This window comes from Lepisosteus oculatus, chromosome 8 (assembly GCF_040954835.1).
Source record: "Lepisosteus oculatus isolate fLepOcu1 chromosome 8, fLepOcu1.hap2, whole genome shotgun sequence".
Taxonomy (NCBI): domain Eukaryota; kingdom Metazoa; phylum Chordata; class Actinopteri; order Semionotiformes; family Lepisosteidae; genus Lepisosteus; species Lepisosteus oculatus.
In genome coordinates this window covers 35,650,415-35,672,305 of record NC_090703.1, presented here as the reverse complement: position 1 = coordinate 35,672,305, position 21,891 = coordinate 35,650,415, and the positions used below count along the sequence as shown (strand labels likewise).

Sequence of the window (21,891 nt, the reverse complement as noted above, 5' to 3'; positions counted from 1 at the left end):
TGCTTTATCCAATGCAGGGTTGTGGGGGAAGCCAGAGCAAGCAAGGGGCACAAGGCGGGATATATCCTGGACGGTCCATTGCAGGGCATACACAGACATACTGTAAATTCACCTACCAGAATGGCTTGGGACTGTGAAAGGAAACCCATGCAAAAACAGGGACAACGTGCAATCTCCATGCAGGCAACACCCCAGGAATTGAACCCAGGGATCCCAGCACTGCAATGCCACCATACTAACTACTGTGCTACCATGCTGCCCTATTCATACAGTAATTCCCGGTATGAAATTGGTTAATTGACTTGGTTAATCTCTTCGGCTTTGAATTTTCCTGAAGTCATGGGTGGGGATTGAGGTGTATACAGTACATGTGGGGGCAACAAACACTGCACGTATTGTTTTTTTGGAAGTTCTACATTAAGGAACATGGATTTTAATTTTCAAAAGAAGCACAGCTGCAACCTTGAAAGCTTTCCATCCCAAGAGTTTTCATTCATCATCTCAGCATTCCTATTTATTTTTTCATGAACGCCAGATTTGCTGTTAAAGCACTGAACCTAAGAAGCCTTTGCATCTACAAAATTAAAAACAATTATTCTGTATTTTTGATTAAGAGAATTTAAAAGTAGCTTTTAAATTACTTTAGCTATTTCTTTTTTTTTGTACATTTTACTGATTGTCTCCCTTTCCTTTTGTGAAAGAAGTCAGCTGTGATTTTGCCCTAAGGGACACTATTAAATTAAGTCAGACATGCATTGACCAAGACAAGTGGGATAAAGTGGGAGATTTGCAAAAAGTCGATCCTCCAAAATGTTATCAGAAAATGTGTAATTCCAAAATGAGTACTAGTAACAGTGATTTCATTTAGAAACCACTACGTACGTAGATATATGAAAAGAAATCACGATTTATATTCGTATCGTCCGACTTTTGGAATCCCTTACACTGAACTTGTACATACCTTTTACTATATACTTACTATGTATATGGTGTGGCACAATCGGGGGCATGGTTATAGAGAGGATTTATTTTGACCCAATAGTTTTTCAGAAGCTTTTAACCACTATAACCCCGTGTTCTAAAATCTGTAGTTGCCCCTGTCCTGTTTCAATGCATTGCCAGTTAAGACGAAGGAACCACTGATAATCTGGCTTCCTCAGCTGTTTGTGATTTCCTTGCTTCTCATGGTATAAAAGGCCGTTGTAATCATAGCCCTTCATTTTTTTGGTAGAAGGACTTTTGCATTTCTACTTCACAAAAAAAAAAAGGAGAAAAAAGAGAGGAATGTTTTCTTGAGCAATTAGTAAACTGTTGCTTTCAGAGGTAAAAAACCATGGCTTGTCTAGCCAACATACAGTTATAACAGAGTTTGGGAGTTTGTAAGTATACTGTACATTGGGCTACAAAGGTGGAGCTAGGACACTGGTAATAGCTTGTATGTGTGCTTAACAAATCATTTCAAAGCAACCAGGCTAGTTTTTTGCCTTATAATGGAAGTGCTCTTGGTGACTTGGCTCCTGAACCTGTCTTAATTAATATTTCTGGGATACATCATAAGAATGTTGTTGTTTAACAGGGGGTTAGATATATAAACATCAGGTCATAATACTATATTTTCTAAAATAGAAAATGACTAACATTAAACTTTAATGTAGTGTATAGTGTTTCCTTTATTTTCTATGTAACATATGGTGGTGTAATGCTTATACAGTACATTGTTTAATTAAACTGCAGTACAATGTTAAAATGGCTGCTATAAAAAAATAAGACTATGATAAGTTCTAGAACTCTAAAACTCAAAATGATTCCGCTCTTGTCTTAATTTCAAAATTGAATAAAGGAACATTTGTACTCAACATTAAACAGAGCACTGTTCTAAGTGAAAAGCACTATTCTAAAGACAAGACAAATCTTCCCTATGCTGGGAGTGGCAGTACAGAAGCCCTTCTGGTGACTGAGCACTGGCTTGGGTGCTGCAGCAGGCTGCGTTGCCCTCATTGCGGTCCACAAACATACTGGTGGTGGAGGAGGCTGCCAAGGCTGCCTCTGCTGGGAAAACTGAAGGTGATGTCATTTGTGAGAAAGATATTTACGAGTGGAAGAAGGTTGTGCTCACTGTTTGCAGTGCCTCTTGGAGACAGGAGCTATGGAAGCCAAGTGACATTCTCAGCCAGCAGCTACATGTATATCACCCTGCAACTCACAACTGGCAACCCACTGAAGCTAAGCAGGAGTGAGCTTTGTCAGAACCTGGATGGGAGACCTCCTGGGAAAACCTAAGGTTCCTGATAGAAGGGGTGTTGGTGGGGCCACAGGGGGCTCTCACCCTGCAGTCCATGTGAGTCCTAATGCCCCAGTATTGTGATGGGGACACTGTATTGTAAAAAAGGGTGCCATCCTTCTGATGAGATGTAAAACTGATGTTCTGACTCTCTGTGGTCATTAAATGTCCCAGGACATTTCTCAAAAAGAGTAGGGGTGAAACCCTGGTGTCCTGGCCAACTTTCCCACTGGCCCTTACCAATCCTGGCCTCCTAATAATCCCCATCTATGAAGTGGCTTCATTACTCTGCTCTCCTCCCCACTGATAGCTGATGTGTGGTGAGCGTTCTGGCGCACTATGGCTGCCGTCAAATTATCCAGGTGGATGCTGCACATTGGTGGTGGTGGAGGGAAGTCCCCATTACCTTTATAGTGCTTTGAGTGGAGTGTGCAGAAAAGTGCCATATAAGTGTAAGCAATTATTATTATGTGTTCAGACATAGTTGGTAGAAATATAGAGCTCACCATAAAAAGTGTCCTCCCTAATGGCATCACTGTGTGGTACAGCAATACTACCATGCTTCACAAAGATGCACTACAAAGGGCTGTGGCAATGGCACAGAGGATTATAGGATGTGAATTTCCGTCAATTGGTGAGATACACGCCATCCGCTGTCACAGTTAAGCCCAATCCATCATTCAGGATCCCAGCCATCCCGGCCACAAACTGTTCTCCCCCCAGAGCTCTGGCAAATGCTACTGCACTATCAAAGCACAGATCACTAGACTCAAGAACAGCTTCTATCCCACTGCAGTGCACATCCTCAACAGCTAACTGCAGTGCCTGAATACACATCTGCACTATGCATTGTTTACCTAGTCTACCATTTTATTTTTGTCTCACTACTACTGTCACGATCGTAATCCCTCCTCTTAAGGGAAAAAAGAGAACTTTTTCTCTTTAACCTCTCTCTCATACAAATAAAAGAAAACACACAAACTTCCACAACATGACAATTTTCTCTTTTTTTTTGCAAACTAAACAGTTCTATTCGCATATAATACCGGTGTGGCTCTGTTACTGATTTTTTTTAATTTATTTTCATTTTTTTAAGTTAAAAAGGATTGTTTAGTTGATTACATACACTGCCTTCTGTTTGTCCTTCTTTATTTAAGGTTGGTGCTCCCGCTATTCCTGGCTCAGCATAGGAAGATGGATGCCTGGAAGCCCGCCTACCAGCGAGTCCAGGAGAGACCCGACAGCATAGACTTCATCATGGCATCCTGACCATCTGAGTCTGGGGCTCAGAGTGCCTGGCCTTGTCATCCTGGTTTTATTCCCTGTCCCTGTTCCGGATCCCGTTCTGGATTTTTAACTGTATCTGTTTCGTCTTGAATGGATCCCCCAGTTTTGGACTTTGGTCTTCCTTGAACTTGTTTGCCATTGCCACGCCCCCCAAGCTCACTGTAGTCACGGCCCCCTGTCTGTCAAACCCATCCCAGTCCTCTTCGTCTCCTCCCCCTGTTGTCCTTCTCCACTTACTTCAGGATTATACAGTCTGCATAGGGTCCTGAACTACGCTTTGTGGGAGCCTGGACTGGCTTCAGTTACAAATACATATTTATTTATTTTTCCACAGAAAATGTTTTATTGTTTCTGTTGTCTACATTGTGTGGTGTTCTCTGTTGTACTGTCATCTGCTGTACTGTGTATGTCCCGAGAGATCAAAATAATTAAGAATTCCAATGTACATGTACATATGGCAATAAACTACTCTACTACTACTCTACCATGACATGCTCAGCGGTAGACATTGGGCAGTTTTAGTTGAAAGAGACTTTTTTAAATCTTAAAAGAGATTTTAAGGGATTTAAGGAATCCCTTAAAATAAGCAATGTTTACTCTTTTTAAGAATGCAACTTACAGTTAACTTGTGTTTAGGAGATAATTAATCTCAATCAATAATTACAGTATTAATTTTATTTAATGACAACGGAAGAATTAATGGATTAAACTACAGATATACTTACAGAAGAAGGAATGCAAATAAGGATAAAAAAATATTTTAAAATAAAAGAAGGATTTACAGGTTGGTTTACTCAAACAAAACAAAAATCCAGGTTAGGTTTTAGATCTAATATTTCATGCAATATCTTGTCATTTAATATGCCCAGTCCTGGATCTGTCACTTCTAGCCTGGTAAAAGATTGAGGTTAATCTATAAAAGGGTATAGTCTCCTATGCTTTACAAAACTCAAGTTAGAAATTCATTCAAAGACTCTTTATTGAGCTGCTCCAGAGTGGGTGAACTACATTCTTGTTAAGATATGTATTGCTGTGCTTAAGGACAAAAAACATTTAAAAATGAACATCTGACCTGCTGTGCAGTGGGACTTCGGTCTTATAAAGGATATTTGGGATATTTCTGGATGAAATCTGTTATATTACTAGCAGTAGTATTATGAGGTGCTTTGTGTTTGGAAACTCTTATGTTGAGAGGGTCCCTGCCTTTTTCATACATAATTCATTAAAATCACCCATACTTCAGATTTAGGAATACAGCAGTAGACAGCTATCTGAGAGAAGTAGTTTGGGAGATGAGGGAGGTGGCAGGTGATAAGAAGAATAAACACACAAGGTTTGGGAAAGCAAGAAAAACTGTGTTCAAGCTAGTTAATAAAGACAATGAATGGTAAAAGAGGGTGTATTTATTTTTAATCACGAAGGCACAGACTGAAGTAAATAAACCCTGTACCTGTTGCAAGCATAAATAAAATGTAACTTTAAACAAACTGTCACTATATTATCTATCTTTACCCCACATTGTAAAGATGTTGAATAAATCACCTAGACAGGAAATCCATGGAGGCCATTTTAACATTGTTGCAAAATCTTTGACAGTTTTGCCTTAGAAACCCAAGTTGGCTTTTATGCCACTGTTCAATTGGAGATTTGTGTTCACCACTACATAATTTTTTTTTTGACTAGCAGTCTGGTGAAGATATCTCTCAGCAGGATGTGTCAAAGTAAGATCTCTTATTGCCTTGTCCTCTTTCCCCTCATCTGACAGTTTGAGAAAACCACAGTTAGTACCTAACTGTGTTGACTTACTAATAGGTAAAACTAGGTATCCACTAAAGGCAAGAAAGGATATTGTTCAATTTCACTGACAAAACACTTGGTGGGAGACATTCCACGTGAATGGAAAGCAACAGATAAAAGGCAGAAAGGAAGGGAGATCTCTAGTAATTCAGTTTTATATTTTAGAGTTTCCAGGTATTGAAATGGGAATAAAAAGGAGCCTTCAATTACCAGGTAGTAATTCCTATTATCTAAAAATGAGACTGCTCTAGTGAGTTTTCTAAGCATTAGAGAACTCGAGGTATGCAGAAATAATTTAATTTTCATGAAGGATTTTTTTTTACAGTTTGTTTTTCTGATTCAGAGTTTGATTTTCAATTAAACATTTCTGAAACAAAATACTGTACTACAACTATAACTACTAAGGCAGTTGTATGGGGCAGTATTTCTAGTACACTGGACTTGTATATGAATGGTTATGGGATCAAAGCTTGGGTGGGACACTGCTTGGGTGTGCCTTTGACCAAGGTTATTTCACTTGCTGTGACTAAGTAAAATGTCCAGCTCTTTAAAAAGGGCAATAATGTAAGCTACTTTATGTTAAAGCATCACTCAAATAAATTAATAATTAACTTGGTAGAACTTGATATTTCACTTAGAAATATGCTGAATTTAGATAATTTTATTCTGTTGGACATTCCATTTGACAGCAATATTTAGCTTTCAGATTTCAGATTCAGATTTAGCATAGATTTTGCAGCCTTCTTTGATTCAGTTATATTTTTTTCCCGAGAAGACAAGCCTTTCAAGGTACATAATTCAATAGCTTGGCTGACAAACTGTGGTACTTGTTACCACTGTGAAATAGAAGTATTGATAGGTGATTACTTGAAAATGAAAATGAAAATGAAACATGAAAATGAAACAATAATTCATCTGTAAATGTTAAAGACTGAGTGTGCCTCCAGTCTTAGTAGCACGTGTGACCTGGACACTGTAGAAACTATAGAAATCTTCATATCAAATGTATGTGAACGACTTCAGTAATGAAGGCTATCATGGATGTTGGAAAGGATGAACCATAGAATGGCAGGAGAGCGGAAAAGACCCTATGTGTAGCGGGGAGACGGGGGTTAGCCCGGGCTCAGCTGTTCAGGAATAGCCATATAGAAACCTATGCCCTCGGGTAGCGGACGTGGGGGGATGTTTCAGGACATCCAAACGTCAATGCTACGTAAGCAAAGGTGAATGAAAGACTCAGAAATATATAGCCCAGGGAAAGAGAGAGACCGGAAGGACAGCAAAGCAGGAAATTAGGGACAGGACAGAGTAGGAGCGCCCTCTGGCTGTAGAGGGGGTGACAAAGGCTGTTTTTATTAAACTTTCTGTAGTCTTTCAAACATGCAATTTATCCACCCATCCTTTTTTAACCACTTCATTCAATTCAGGGTCACAGGGGAGCCAGAGCCTTGCCTGACAAGCAATACTCTGGACAGGATGCAAGTCCATCTCAGGGCACACACTGACACAGACACACAAACATTCATACCAGGGCCAATTTCCTCAGAAGCCAATTAACCTACTAGTACAGTATAATAATAATAACAATTCCTTACACTTAAATAGCACCTTTCTGGACACTCCACTCAGAGAGCTTTACAGGTCTCCACCACCAATGTGCAACACCCACTTGGAAAACAGCCATAGTGCACACAGGACACTCACCACACATCAGCTATCAGTGGGGAGCAGAACGGAGTGATGAAACCAATTCATAGCTGGGGATTATTAGGAGGCCATGATTGGTAAAGACCAATAGGAATTTGACCAATGACCAAAGACAAATGGCAAGGATGCCAGGGATATATCCCTACTCATTTCAAGAAATGCCCCGGGACCTTTAATGAGCACAGTGAGTCTGGATCTCTGTTTAATATTTTATCCAAAGGATGGCAGTTTTTTACAGTATAGTGTTCCCATACTCCAAATATTTCTACAGTGTTTTCTAATTTGTGTGACCTGGGAATTTATATAATTAATGTTAATTAGGGACAGAGGTCCTAAACCAGATCTGTGTAGTAAGATATAACATTAAACTGAAAATGTACTCCACACTACATGCTGTTTTATTGTAATTATAGTCTATTTCTAGTGCCTCCAATTTAAAAATCCATTTCATGACGATCTTTATCAGAAGCGTGAAAATGTACGTCATACTTTATGCTATATACTCTCTTTTTATTCATTACTGCTGTTGCTTGTTCCAAGATCCAAAAGTTAAATAATGCCTACAGTATCTTTGCTCAATTCAGAATATCCCAAGAATACTTCATATTATAATTTCCACAACTATAAAGAAAAAAATAAATTAAGATTAAGCCCATATTCATTATAAATAGTTCTACAAGATATTAAATGCAGAACAGGTGATACAAATTCCCATGATAATTATTAGCAGTGGTGATATATTGTATTGATTTGGCATAGGTGCAAAAATATTCCTTTTATTTATGGGGATACTCTGGACAATCTGGACTTCCCAGAGCCCTAACTAAAAACTCTTCATTTAGCATACCTGCAATTGCAAGATAATAACTAGTGTCAAACTGGAAAAAGACAGAAAAGGTAAAGAAATGGTTTAAATGGTTATATGAAATGATTATAAATGTTTATATAGGTAAAGGTTATATAGGCAAATAAATGGTTATATAAGTAAAGTTAGCTCTTGTGAAGAGAACTCAAAAGCTCTTCTATTCAGTAGATTCAATAGATTCTTATGGAAAACAAAAACACATTTTTTTTTTTATTCAGCTAGCCTGTTGGGAGGTGGGGGAAATCTGGTACTGCAAAGAGATGAGAGAAGAATTGAAGCAGACTGAGTGCAAGTAAGTTGTACACAGGCTTTTGAAATATAACTGAAAGCGTTCTGGCACAGTGCTTAAATTAGGACACTTCAATAACAGCTGAGTTACTAAAGTAATGCTTTTCAAGTACAGGAATACTGAAAAGTAAAAGCTCTGCAGACAGTATGAGGACCCAGGGGACTGTTAAGGAAAAGATACCTTCTGATCTCCATCCCTGATGGCTCCCCACAACTTCTCTTCGATAAGCCAGCAAAGCTAGAATGTCTGTCAAAAGGATTTTACAAAGATATCAGAGTTTTTACTCTGATCTAGCTGAAGACAGAGACAACTAAAAAGGAAAAAGATATAAGGATCTCAACCTAGCCATAAAACTGTAAAATAAAGACAGCTTAGAAAATCCATCCTTTTCCTTTATATGGGTATTGCTACTATTTATAGTGTCCTCTTCATCACAGTGACAGGTTTTTCCTTTCTGAAATGGGACAATTACCTACATTCCTCTAAATTGCTTCTCTTGTTTATTTTAAGGGAAAAATGTTTAATCAAAATTCAAAGATGTATGTCCCTATGAATGATTAGAAAAATATTTTTATTTACTCGAGGCAAGATCTGCAGTTGGAAAATGAGAGGATTTTTTATTTCCTGTTCTTCTCTACAGAACAACCTACCTCATCCCTCACAGCTCAGAATGGAGAATTGGTTTGGATGGGATTCGGTTTAAACAGAAGGCTATTGTTTAGTATAGGAACACATAACTATTTTTACCTACAGTAGATTAAATTTCTTGGGGTTCTTTTCTCCAAAATTATGTGACTAAGCAAAAAAAGTAAATCTGGAAATTGGTGTATCAGTTTGTCAAGCTAACTTCCTTCTTGAAGTTCTGTCCTCAAAGCAAAACTGAATGTCATTTATAACCCAGTGAAAAAAATAAATTTGGCTTATTTTAGCTATTGCGTTTAACCAATATCCCTGTTCATATTGTTTGCATATACAGTACAGGGATTTGTGCTGAACACCTTTAAGTGTTATAAAATCTGCTTGTTTATTCCTCCTCAATAATAATGTCTGGGATAGTAAAATAAAATGACTAAGACTGTTTGAAGAAAAAAATATTCAAATGACATTGAAAAGAAAGAAAAAGCAAGAAAACTCAGATTAAATTAATTATATTAGCTTGATCATTTAAACATAGAAGGAAGGTAATTATAGCTATAAAAGGTGCAGCAATCATATGATGAGCAAGCATACAGAGCAGATATTCACTGTAAATTATGCCTTTCCACATTTTACGAAGCTTTAAGCACTGACAATGAATGTTTGAGGGGAACTATTTTGCACAGATGTGTTACATTTAAAATGATTTTATTAAATAGATTTCATCAAGCAAGGCAAAGGTAGATGCATAATTCTAACACTGGAATTATAATTGATATCTTCATGGCATCTTAGAAATGTTACCAAACAAAACAAGAATGGGCCCGCATTTTTAATTTCAATATGTAAACCCCCTGGGTTCAGCAGGGGTTGAGGTTGTCCAACGCAGGTGTAATTTTTAATATTGATGGTGCAGAGTAGCAATGCTGAAAATTATTGAGTCTGAGACTCATGTTATTTAATGCTTTCTCCAGTCCCCAGGGAGTTAAGAGGGCTTTGTGATGGGGCGTTCCACTATATTGAGTTTAATTTGTTGAAAGTGCCTGATACAGCAAAATGTCTTTTATTTATTTGCTTCGTAAAGCCCCTATCAAATGAACCACTGAACCCGAGAAAAGCCTGCAAGACGCATTTCAGATCTCATCCTTCAATATTTATTCTTTTCCTAATCTCTTTTTCTTTTGCTTTCTATAGGAGCGAGTTATTAACTCTGGAATACGAATGGGGAGTAGTGCACTTTTTGCTTTGGTTCCTTTCCGGTGATTCTTTTTAAGGCTTTATATTCTTTATAATGGATTAATGTCAGTTTTTTGGCATTGAATTAGAATCTTTAATGCACAACAATTTCTGGGAAAAACTATCTTGATATTGTCTTGAAACCATGATTTAAGAGTGCTTCAACATTTATAACAAAAACTATATTATGGAAACTACCAACATTCACCCCCTTGGAAGTTGCATATTACTGATTAGCAGAGAATTTTCTTTTCACTTCCAGTCTCTAATAGTGCACCTGTATTTCTGAAAGAACAAAATTGAACCCACACAATTCTAAGTAGGCGAAAAATCAAAGACAGATAAATATAGGACATGCATAACACTGTAGAATGTAATTGTTTTGATTGATATATTTTGCTAATTTGAGAAATTCTATCTCTCAAAGAAAGATTTTCAATAATATCTCACTGCTGTAAGCATCATACGAATTACATAAAATAAAAATTTAAAACCCACAAGATGTTTGTAAGCCATAAAAAAACACCTTTCTATAAATGCTGATAGAAATCTGCAGTTATCCCAGGAATATTTAAATGAATGTATCCTAAGGTATTTCATCAGTCCTTCAGATGTACTGAGCATAGTTTTCCAGCTATGTATAAATAATTTACTGCCTACCAAAAAATAACCCTCATAGCAGATTGGTCCACCTCTGGCATTGATTACAGCTAAAACACACCACAGCATCAATTCAACAAGTAATAAATAACAGCTCAGTGGTCTGCCAGCTGCCATTTGTCTTTTTGGTTCAATAGCTTCCTGGAGTCTGAACTGTGCTTCCTGTTTGTGTATTTGTATTGATACTGTTTTGTCCTTAGCCTCTGCCTGTGTATCCTTTTAGATGTCTGATTGGACACATTAGCCAGATCTTCTGTTAATTTCTGATACTGTCATGATGTATAGAAAAAACAATTGCCTAGTGACAGTACATACATCTTTTGATATTTACTTAAATTTAAAACAATGCACCCATAACAGCAAGCACAAATAGTACTGATTCTGCTCTATAACATTAGACAGGAATACTATACATTTAAATATACACAAATCACATATTTACTGTATGTAAACCTGTTTCCTACAGTTAACTAGGCAGGCACATTATATACAGTAAGCATTCACAGACTGCTGTACTATTTCAAAATTACACTTGACTTTGAAAACCAACAACATGTAATTTAAGGTATTGAAATTAAGCTTTGATGAGGACCACAGTCTAAGAGACAATGACAGCTATTGCACTGACAGTTCAGGACCACACTTAAGAAATTTCAATTATTTCAACATTATTTCTTTCTTAAGAGATTGATAGAATTCATGTTTTCTTTTTCATACCATTGCTAACAATCAACACAAGACATTTTGTGCATGAAGACAAGAAAGATGACATACAGTAAAAACCTAATACAAATATCAAAGTAATTAGGACATATTTACTCTGTGTTATGAGAAGTGACTGTGAATGCAACACTGTAACTATAGATCTTCTGTTTTTCTATGAAACATTTAACTGTGATGAAATACAATTACACAGTTTACCTTCTCCACCTGTTTGCATAATGGGAAGTGATTAGTTTCTATGACACATTTCTATGATATTACTAACATTTAGCTAATTCTCCTCTACTGTATATAACAGGGGTTAATTACAATACATTTTATTTTCATTGTAGATTTGTTAATGAGCTTCATTTCACTAAAACATAAATTGCACATAAGATTCATATGATAACTGTTTTTCATTACTCTGTCTTTCCTTTATGATCTGTTTAAGTTTGGTTATTTGTAATAGGAAACAGTGTAGAAGCTTAATTTGCCACCCCATCTCTTTAAAGTTGAAATGTGTGTCACTTACATTCTTATTCCAGTTGAAGTACTCAAAGACTACACTTGGCAGCTCAACACCGAATTTAAAGGTTGTTTTTTTTTCCAATGGGATGTGTTTTTTGTGTTTCTTAGCAAAATGTGTTATGATAAAATTATACAATTGAACAAACTAGAGTGCAATTTGATCTCTGTCACTATTCCCTGATTGGACAGTATTCTGGGTATTGTAGATTGATGGGACTTTGATTGAAATAGGAGCTAATGAAGTAGCTTACACTATATCACTAAAAGTAAAGGTGTTTCTTTGGTTAGAATAAAATTGCTGGCCAGCATGAAAGATGATGTGATATGCAAATACATATGAAGAAGCGTGATCTTAAGCATATAACAAATATCTTACATTTCACAGATTTACAGTTCGATAAAACAATGCACTTTACATGAAAAAGGATTCATGATGATTAACAACATCTAATTGATGTTAAATGATTAGTGAAAGTATTTTAGGTAGGATAAGGGCAACCCCTTAGCCATAGGACAAGGAGGCTTAAACTTTAGAGAGAGGAGTTAACTAAGGGGTAGCTGCAGGGTGGAGATGGGGTGGAGGGTTAATGCATTAAAACAAATGCAAAAAGAGGTGTTTTGCTATATACAGGTATATAGGTCAATTCAGTAATGCTTTGATTAACACCAGATGGGAAAGACTAGCCTTTTGCCGTTATCCCTCCTGAACTTCAGGCAAGAACTTCCATTTAATGAAAGAGACGTAAACGTGAATTTGTCTTTAAGATGCCCGACCCAAGGGCTGCGGCTGTTGTGATAAATGCAAAAGAGACTCCGATCATTGTCAGAAATGCAGGGACAGAAGGCAGATGCTCTTCTAAGAAACTTGTTGTAATTGGTTCAGCTGGAACTTCCTGTGGAAGAAACAGATTTGGTCACATGTTTCAAAGGATACCGTTTTCACCCTCATTGCGGTCATCAATAACAATATGTGCCTGGGTGTTCTATTCTCCTCATTAATAATTATCTTTATTTTACTGCATTGTAACTGAAAATGAATCTCTTCAGAAATTATGTGAGAATGAGTAACAATCAAGTGTAATTTCTGTGTGGTTTCAAATTTAAGGAACCCATTTGTAATTTTGGATATGAGGAAAACTGAATAATTTGCATGTCTGTCACAGCGCAATAGCTACACGTTTAAAAACATACCTGTGATTCCACGTCTTCCTTCCAGATTTTTGACTGGGATACTTTACCCATTGCATGCAGTACCTGAAAAAACATTATACAGGTTGTTTTTACTACTAGAGGGCTTAGACATTTGCTAAGTGAAAGCTATTTAAACTAGTGATGTGTAAAATAATTACAAAGGTATCCCATTCTGCCATATGACCTATGGAATAAGACATTAAATATAAATATCTAGTGTATGACATTAGTTTTGAGAGCATACAAATCATAAAAGTGCAAAATATGCAGTACACAGTACCTATTTGCACAAAATGACCTGCTGAATATAATTTCCCATTATATAATGAGGCAGTCTGCCTGGGGGGTTGCATAAAGCTCTGAAAAGACACAGGCCTCAGAAACTGTTACACTATTTAAGACTTCATTAGCAGGTGTGAAATTAGATACAGTTAATAAAGTTTTACAGATCAATTACTAAAATGCTGTAATTACTGAATTTTATTCATGCCTTGTTTCTTGTAAATGTAAATGGGGATTATCCAGATATTGTGCTGTGTGTTTTTGTCATTTTTTGCAATGCTTTAACTGCATGAAGCCACATTCAAATATCATTACTACATTTTACTAAATGATCTGCAATAGCTAATTAAAGTGTGTCCAAATGGACATCAGTATGGCTCATAAGTATGTACTGTATATACAGTATAACAGTATGAAACAATTTGAACATTATTATTTCCTAAATTCCTAAAGAGCTTCAGAACTGTAGTTGTACTTTATAATCACTCTCAAGAAGAAAAAATCATTTAAAAAGTGAATTGAATTTACAGACTTCAACTTGAAACCTTACTATTTATACATTTCCTTAAAATTAATCCTGATTGTTTTTGGAAAGGGTAAATGTAAGTAAATTAATATTTTGTAGCATACTTTTTTGTATTCCTGAAGTTAAGATGGATAACTATAAGATATTTCATATATGCATTTCTAAAAATGTACAAGTAATAGGTTTATTCCATGCTTTTTCTTCTTACACCTGAAGAAGGCTCCACAGCCGAAACATTTTGTGTTTTCTTTCTTCTCTTTTCATCATGGAATAAACCTATTACTTGTTCCTATGCAGCCTACGCATTCTGACGCAGCTACCCAACTGATTTACTTCATAAAAATGTGTTCATATTGATCACTTGTTATTTTAAAATATTTAATTAAAAATAAAAGTCTTACCGTGGTCACCAGACTTGGTCACCCATCATTTTATATCTAAATATACTTTCTCTTGTATCTAATATCTTATTATTTGCTTTTGTCCATTTTCAGAAAATGTGGTACTATTTGAATTTCTGGCCACTTTGAGTAGGCATCTACAATGAGTGCCCTTCAAATGGCTCAATTCACATTAATCTACTGGTAAGGACCACTGTATCCAATAACTGTAACGAAACAGTTCTTTCCAGACCCTATGCAGATGACACAATCTGGGGTAGTGAGGAAACACTGGGGAGAAAAGCCATGCTTGAATCCGGAATTAATATGGGGGGGGCGTGTCCAAAGTGCACAGGTGTCCAGGGGGGTGATTCCGGGGCAAACAATCCAAAAAAGATGTCCAAGGGAGAATCCAAAACAGCACAAAAGTCCATGGCCAGGAGATCCATCCAAAACAAAGGATTAAAAACTGGAACCGGGTCAGAACCGGCGGGAGGGGAACGGGAACAGGGAATAAAACCTTAACGGGACCAGGCTCTTCCAGGTCCTGGACTCGCACGATACGGAGATTAACGTCAGCGCCTGGCTTTTAAGGTGGACTGGGAACAGGCTGAAACAGGGGACAGGTACAGAAAATCAAGTCCAAAGTGAAAGGGCTGGAGTGCCCTTAAGGGGGAGGGACTACAGTCATGACAGTAACGAAGATGTTTAAGACTATGAACACAGACAGGCAGCACATGACCTTATCTATTTGTGATACAATTCCCGGTCACCAAAGGTAGCGTCTAACCAAAGCCTTCTCTCTCATAACACCTGCATGTCACACATGTAGCTTGTCCTAGACACAGCTATGATGTTTTGAAGGAACTATTATGCATTAAGCAGCCCTACTTTACTTTAGATAAACATTCAGCATCAATGATGTGACACAGGTATAATAAAGAAACGTTGAAAACTTTACATTTCTCCTTCCGGACACACGGACTAAAACTTTCCACGTTCCACATCTAAGTTCTTGAGGTTCTTTGCATTGAGAATCCTATGTATCCTAAGCATGGCAATTTTGCTATCTTCACATCATAGTATTTATCCTCTAACGTCTCTTCATCCTGAAACTGTCCTCGCTAACTTCTAACGTTGACCAGAACAACACATTAACTCTTATCTGTAAAGTGAAGGTGGGCCCATGCTTGCAAATACCATATACTGTACATGAGAAGGAAGCAGAGGGATAAAATACAAACACTAGATGAGACCTAATAATTGATGCCAAGTTGAATAGGAAGAAAACAAAACAGTACCCTGTAAAACTTAGGATAAGGCACACAAGCTAAGGGAAAACCATGACCAGAGATATCTTGGTAACGTACACATTTGTACAGCATCAGGAAATGGATTCTCTGTCTGTTTTTTTTTTTTCATCAAGTCACTTCCTTGCTCTAGAATCCCACATTGTAAAATGTACAATATCAACCTGTAATTATTCTGCCACCATGTGGTATGAAGTAAAAAATGAGTTTAATCAGTTCAAATACAAAGCAGTCCTACTATGGGATCTTCTAATCTTCTATTCCATGATTGCCCTGGCCTTTATAATCTCCATACCTCTCTTCCAGCTCTCTCACCAGCTTGAACAGCACCATCCATATATCCACTCCATCTGGTTGCTGTCTCTGTGCCTGCGAAGAAGAGCCTACCAAAAGGCTCCCTTAGAACTCTGCACAAAAAGAACCGTAGTAGAAAATGATTTCTAGATGACACTGTAAGGCCGAAGGTCTTTGCTTATTTTTTGTCACACTCCTGGCTCCATGCATCCACCCATTTTGTAACTGGTTTGTCCAATTCAGGGTCGTGAGGAAGCTGGAGCCTATCTTGGCAAGCTACAGGCACAAGGCAGGATACATCCTGGATGCGACGCCAGTCCATCTCAGTGCAGGCACGCATACAAATACAAACATGTGCACACTTACACCAGTGCCAGTGTTTCCAGAAGCCAATTAACGTACCAGTATGTCTTTGAACTGTGGGAGGAAATCCACATGAACACAAGGAAAACATACAAACTCCACACATACTGTATAGCATTCCAGGTCTGGAGTTGAAATCAGGATCCAAGCACTGTGAAGCAGCAACCATAACCACTGCACCTAGTTTCTTTTGGAAAATCCATTAAATAAAGCAGTAGTACTTATTAAGAGGTTAAAATTGGGATCAGGATAATCCACTAAATGTGTGCAATGGATCATTTCTCATTCACTAGAGAACAGTGTATCACTACACAAAGTAAGTTTAATTTTTACTTTTAGGGTTGATGGAGGAGAGAGTGGACAAGTACTGTAATTGAGTCATCCTGGATTAACACACCCAAGGTACTTGGTTCAGTGTACTCTGGGTTAGGACTGATTTTAAAGCATTGTTCTGAGTCTAAGAGAAAAGCTCATATTGGCATACTTCATACATTGTTTTAATTTGTCCATCTCTGCCTTCTTGCTTATGCACAATGGAGAGAATATGGAGAGAATATGATCACTTCGTGAATTTGGTTCAGGGCTTTGAAATATTAAAAGGAATACATAAGACTTGCATCAGCAAAGCAAAATCTTTTTCAAAAATATTTTTTTTCCCAGTAGACAGATGGGCTTACATTTTAAACTTTGTAAATTTGACTTTCAAAATGGCAGGAAAGGAACGTGTTTTAAGAAAATATGTTCTAATAGTGCATTGGATATTACTGTATCATTTAAAGTAAAAGAATCAAAATGCATTCAATCGTATATTAGAATCATGTAGATTTTGCTTCCTCATATACTGTCATAGTTTAAAGATTTATATATAGTTTGAATGTAGAATATGATAAAAGGGGATTTATGGTGGGGAAGCTAGTCTTTAACTGCTAGGGCCCTCATATCCTTTAGGACTACTGAATTCTGTGGCTAAAACGATGAAACAAGCTACCTAGTACACTTTGTTCTCTGTGCAATCAAGGAAGAAAGACATTCCTAATCTGAGTGTCAGAATATCACTGGAATAGTGACTTTCACTTGAAAGTGGAAAGATCGCACCTCTTAACATTAGACCAAGGAATGTTTTATTTATTTGATGTTTATAAATCAAATATTTGAAATTCATTTTTGTTGAAAATTTTGTAATAAAATATTATGGCTACATTTCTTTCAAACATATCTACAAAAGTAAATTAATTTCATCCCAGGAAAACACTTTGGAAATACATTTTGATCAACTCTAATTTTATAAAAATTATTATGTGAATTGAAGAGTTTATTAAAATTAAGAATTGCAAAATATGGCTGTAGTTCTTAACTCTGTATTGTAAAATACCAAGACACTTGAGAGTGGTACTTTAGAACACCTCTATATCATATTTGTATACTACAATATATCAATTTGACTCTTAAATGTTGACAGGTTTGCAATTTTTTCTCATTTCTCTCCTAAAATAATTCTTACTCAAATCATATACTGTCAGGCAAACACATAAACATTTATTAGCAGTCATAGGTTGCATTTTTATATCATGTTTGTGTGAAGAGCGACAGATTGTAAATCACAGAGATCTTCAAAATTAAAAGAAGACAGTGGCCTTGGCCTCAGCTTTCCATTTATTATCCTGGTGCTTTAGCGCCGCCCTGTGGTTAAGGTTCCTTTCCTCACTATGCATTGATAGAAAAATGAAAAGTGGAAAATCTTGATCGATAATCATTATGAATATAATTAACAAGAGGACAAAACAGATGCAGAAGAATACATCCTGCTTTCAACGACAAAAGGGGCTTTATCATGAAATAGAAAAAAACAGATGAGCTTAGTTAGAGTAGTTTAAATACTGAAGTGAAACCATTTTTAATTTAACAATGAAACAAGTGTTAAATTACAATCATGGGTTGATCTGCGTTTGTTTTAATACCTATATTACTGGAGTTCAATTGCTAGAATGATAGAATGGAAGATTTAATTGATAGAATGGAATATATCTCAAAAGGCAGTGACGTCCAGCAGAATCCAATGAAGTGTCCGTTGTATTAAATACTTTTCAGTCTGATTAAAAGGCCCCCTGTGATTTCATTTGGGAAAAGGTGTTTTTATGTTACTCAGCAATTTTACAGCTGATAACTTCTATTTTCTGCACACTCTTCTCATAACTTACATAAAGTTATTACTAGGCAATGTATAAGTAGCACATTACTGTGACGTTTATTGCCACAGTGTTTATTGCAAAAATATGTATTAAATATATTGAATAAACTGCCAAATGTGTATTAGAGACTTCCCTATTATCTCTAGGCTTCTGCCACGAGAATGGAATACAGTATGTATATATATATATTTTCAGTGTGATACCTGCCAATTGATCTTTTGCTTTCCTTCAGTCACTAATCTTTCAAAATTCTGCCTAACAGCACAGCATCAGCAGGTGAAGTGAAAACATCAGCTACTATTCCAGTCATCCTGAGGAGGTAACATTAATGAAATTCCAGCAAGTCAAGACCACATATATGCTTGTCCCCTCTAGTGCGCTTATGTCTTACAGTTGTGGGTTAAGATCATTTGTATGGAAGGTATAACTGAGCTGGGATAAGTCAACTGAGCGCTAGCAGTGTCACAGGCTGATTTTATGGATGTCCCCAGGGATGGAAATTATGCAGATCCTTTAGTGTCAGCCAGGCATGAAGTAGTTATTCAGCGAGCAGACAATATGTAAGGTCATGTGGGATTGAGTTGCCTTTGAGAATTAGGCACTCAATTCTAGCCAATACCAAGGGTGTATTCCTTCTTCCTGTGTCATCAGCAAAGACTGAGCAAGAATTATACTTTCTATTCCAGTGAGAACACAATCTGCATGTCCTATCTGTTTAAATAAAAAAATACTTTAATCCTTGTCACGCACAAGCGGCTTTCAATTAGATTGAAAAGTATGGGCTAAAATATCTGCAACTGAAGTGATTAAGCAAAATTTGAATATCATATAAGATGAAAGAATTTTGGAAATGAATCCATGTGAACCATTTTTATTGTTCACTTATTGCACACGTTTGTTTTAAATACAAAACCTTACTTTAAAAACAAAAAGACCTCATTGTAATTTTTGTACATAACCTCAAATTTTATGTAACAGATCTCAGAATAAGGCTGGCAAAATATAAATGTACTTTCATAGTACATTTATGATCACAAGACATACTGTAGTTACACGCTCCTAAGTACTAATATCATAAGCACAAATGAATCCTTTACTAATGGGAAAACATCATCCTTGTCCCACAATGTATGATTGTAATATCTAAGTATCGGCTTTAAGGTTCAGTATAAGTTTTTGCTTTGTTCTTTCGCACAGACAATAAAAGGTACTCTCTTTGTGTGGTTCTATATTTGTGCTATATTTGCCTTTTCACATTTTCTCACTTTTGTTTGTATAGAACATTGAAAATTTCCCTCTGCTATGATTTTGCCTTCCATGCACTATAACTTAATTCAATTTTTTCCATTGCCATATTATCTCTTAATAGCAAGGGCATTTTATGTCTAGTACTTTTTTTCATTTTTGCTTCTCACAGCATTTTGTGTAATAATAACAGTACATTGTGAAGGGACATACCTGCTGAACTGGCAGAAGGTACCTGGAGGAAAATAGGCAGTATAACAGCCTCCTGAATATTGTTCTTCACACCAGTCTTTTTCTTCATAGTGAACAGGCTGTGGGTTTGAAATTGTAAGACCGAGAATATATAAATAAATACACATGCTTTTGGATGATGGTAGACTTTAGTCTAGTTTTTTAAGACTGTTTTGGTTCTTGTATTAGGTGGTGTTATTAGACTTAGTAGTTTATTTTTACAAAACTCCACATTATACTGTACATGCTGAAGTGTTGATAAAGTTGCTTAAAAGTTGCTTAAATTCATAATACTAATATAATGTCTTTCTGCACTTAGACTTCATCCATTATATTACTATTAAACACAAGTTTAATTTTTAGATTTTCGACAATTTATTTTGCCTAGTCTTCACCGTTTTGTTTCCGCATTATAAATAGTAATGGTTCCATATAAAGAAACCATAAAACAGTACAGGCAATGCTTTTTCGTCTCCAGCAATACAATAGTCAATGAATATCCATCAATCATAACCACAAACGTTTTTGCTGCAGTCTAATTTTGCAGAATTAAATGTTAAACCAGATGCCAATTATAAAAAATCAGCACTGTCTGACTTTAATGAGTTATTACAGTATATACTCACATGCAATGCTTCATTTGTTCCCAGCACTTTTGCATAAATCTGACAGATACGTTTTTTCCTGTACAAATTGAGAAGACTAGTCAAAAATATTCTGTGGATTCTTTTTTGTTCTTTAATTCTCATATCTAACTATCATACTAAAAAACAATTAAGCTATAATTTCAGACTACTTCACAATAAAAAACACAAAACCGAAGACATCTAGAAATCACTGAATCTATGCATGCAATCAAATTACATACATACAAAATACATACATACAACTAGATAGTAAGCTACAGTATTTAACATTGCATCTTATAAGGTATAGAAAGAACATATGCATATTATACATAATGTACAGTAAATATTGGATATATATGTGCATATCTTACTGTATGTCAGAACAGAGAAAATCTAAACAGTATTAAATTAGAATTCATGAACTTCACGTACCTCTCATCCTTAGTCAAATTGATAAGATCTCTTGCTTTTCTTGCTAAAACAAACCTAAAACAAAAGATTTGAAATATATTATGAAGACTGCTACTTTGTTGGGAACACAACTGATAGCCTCTCACTGCCCTCTAGAGGAAGTTAATGAACATGAAGTCTTATCCAGCTTGTCTTGTCATTTAAAAAGAAATGTATTCATGAAAATCAGTGTTGTTTTGACACCAACACAGTGCAACACATTAACTGCACTTTTTGATGGTCTATCGATGGCATTCAGCTGTTATACGACAACTGGAATTCTATCTGGTAGTAAAGGACATCACACACCTGGCACATGTACAGTGGGTTTAAGCTAACTTATTTTTGTTTCCTACTGACTTGCATAGGTACTATATAAAACAAAAAATATTCTGAGTTCTATTTATACGTTTTTGTATTCATGAATGCATGGGTTCTTCTGAGAAGCAGAAAATAAAGTTCCAGTGTTCACACTCAAAAAGAACAGTATATGTGGTTTAATTTCATTTTCACACAACTGATTTCTTCATTTTCTGTGGGACTGTGTGATGAACCCAAGTATTTGATGAGGAAATACATTTGCAAGCAGTTAAAAAAAACATCTCCCCCTTTATAAAATGTGGGCCAAAACAATATTTGACACGTGATAACCATATATACAGTATATGAAATCTATTTTACTTAATTGGAGTGCAATAGACCATAGAAAGGAGTAGGCATAAATTAATTGCTTGTTTTACAGTTTTTGATACTCAGAAAAACAATTACCAGAACAAGATCTGGAATAAAATGCCTCTTGGCAATTCTTGA

At 36.2% G+C, this 21,891-nt stretch overlaps 1 protein-coding gene across 2 annotated transcripts in view; it reads right to left on the bottom strand.

Moving 5' to 3' along the window:
• Positions 1-9,409: 9,409 nt before the first annotated feature.
• LOC102698142 (amine oxidase [flavin-containing] B-like) overlaps positions 9,410-21,891 on the bottom strand; it is a 29,017-nt gene continuing 16,535 nt past the window's right edge. Inside the window, exons 10-15 of one of the 2 annotated variants that reach the window (XM_015351125.2) lie at positions 21,064-21,117; positions 20,629-20,686; positions 19,985-20,082; positions 15,976-16,087; positions 13,183-13,245; positions 9,410-12,884 (exon numbers count right to left, since the gene is read on the bottom strand). In XM_015351125.2, the coding sequence (XP_015206611.2) occupies positions 12,720-12,884; positions 13,183-13,245; positions 15,976-16,087; positions 19,985-20,082; positions 20,629-20,686; positions 21,064-21,117 (550 nt within the window). In that variant the 3' untranslated portion in view covers positions 9,410-12,719. The remainder of the gene's footprint in view (positions 12,885-13,182; positions 13,246-15,975; positions 16,088-19,984; positions 20,083-20,628; positions 20,687-21,063; positions 21,118-21,891) is intronic. The other variant, XM_015351126.2, reaches the window with a different exon arrangement.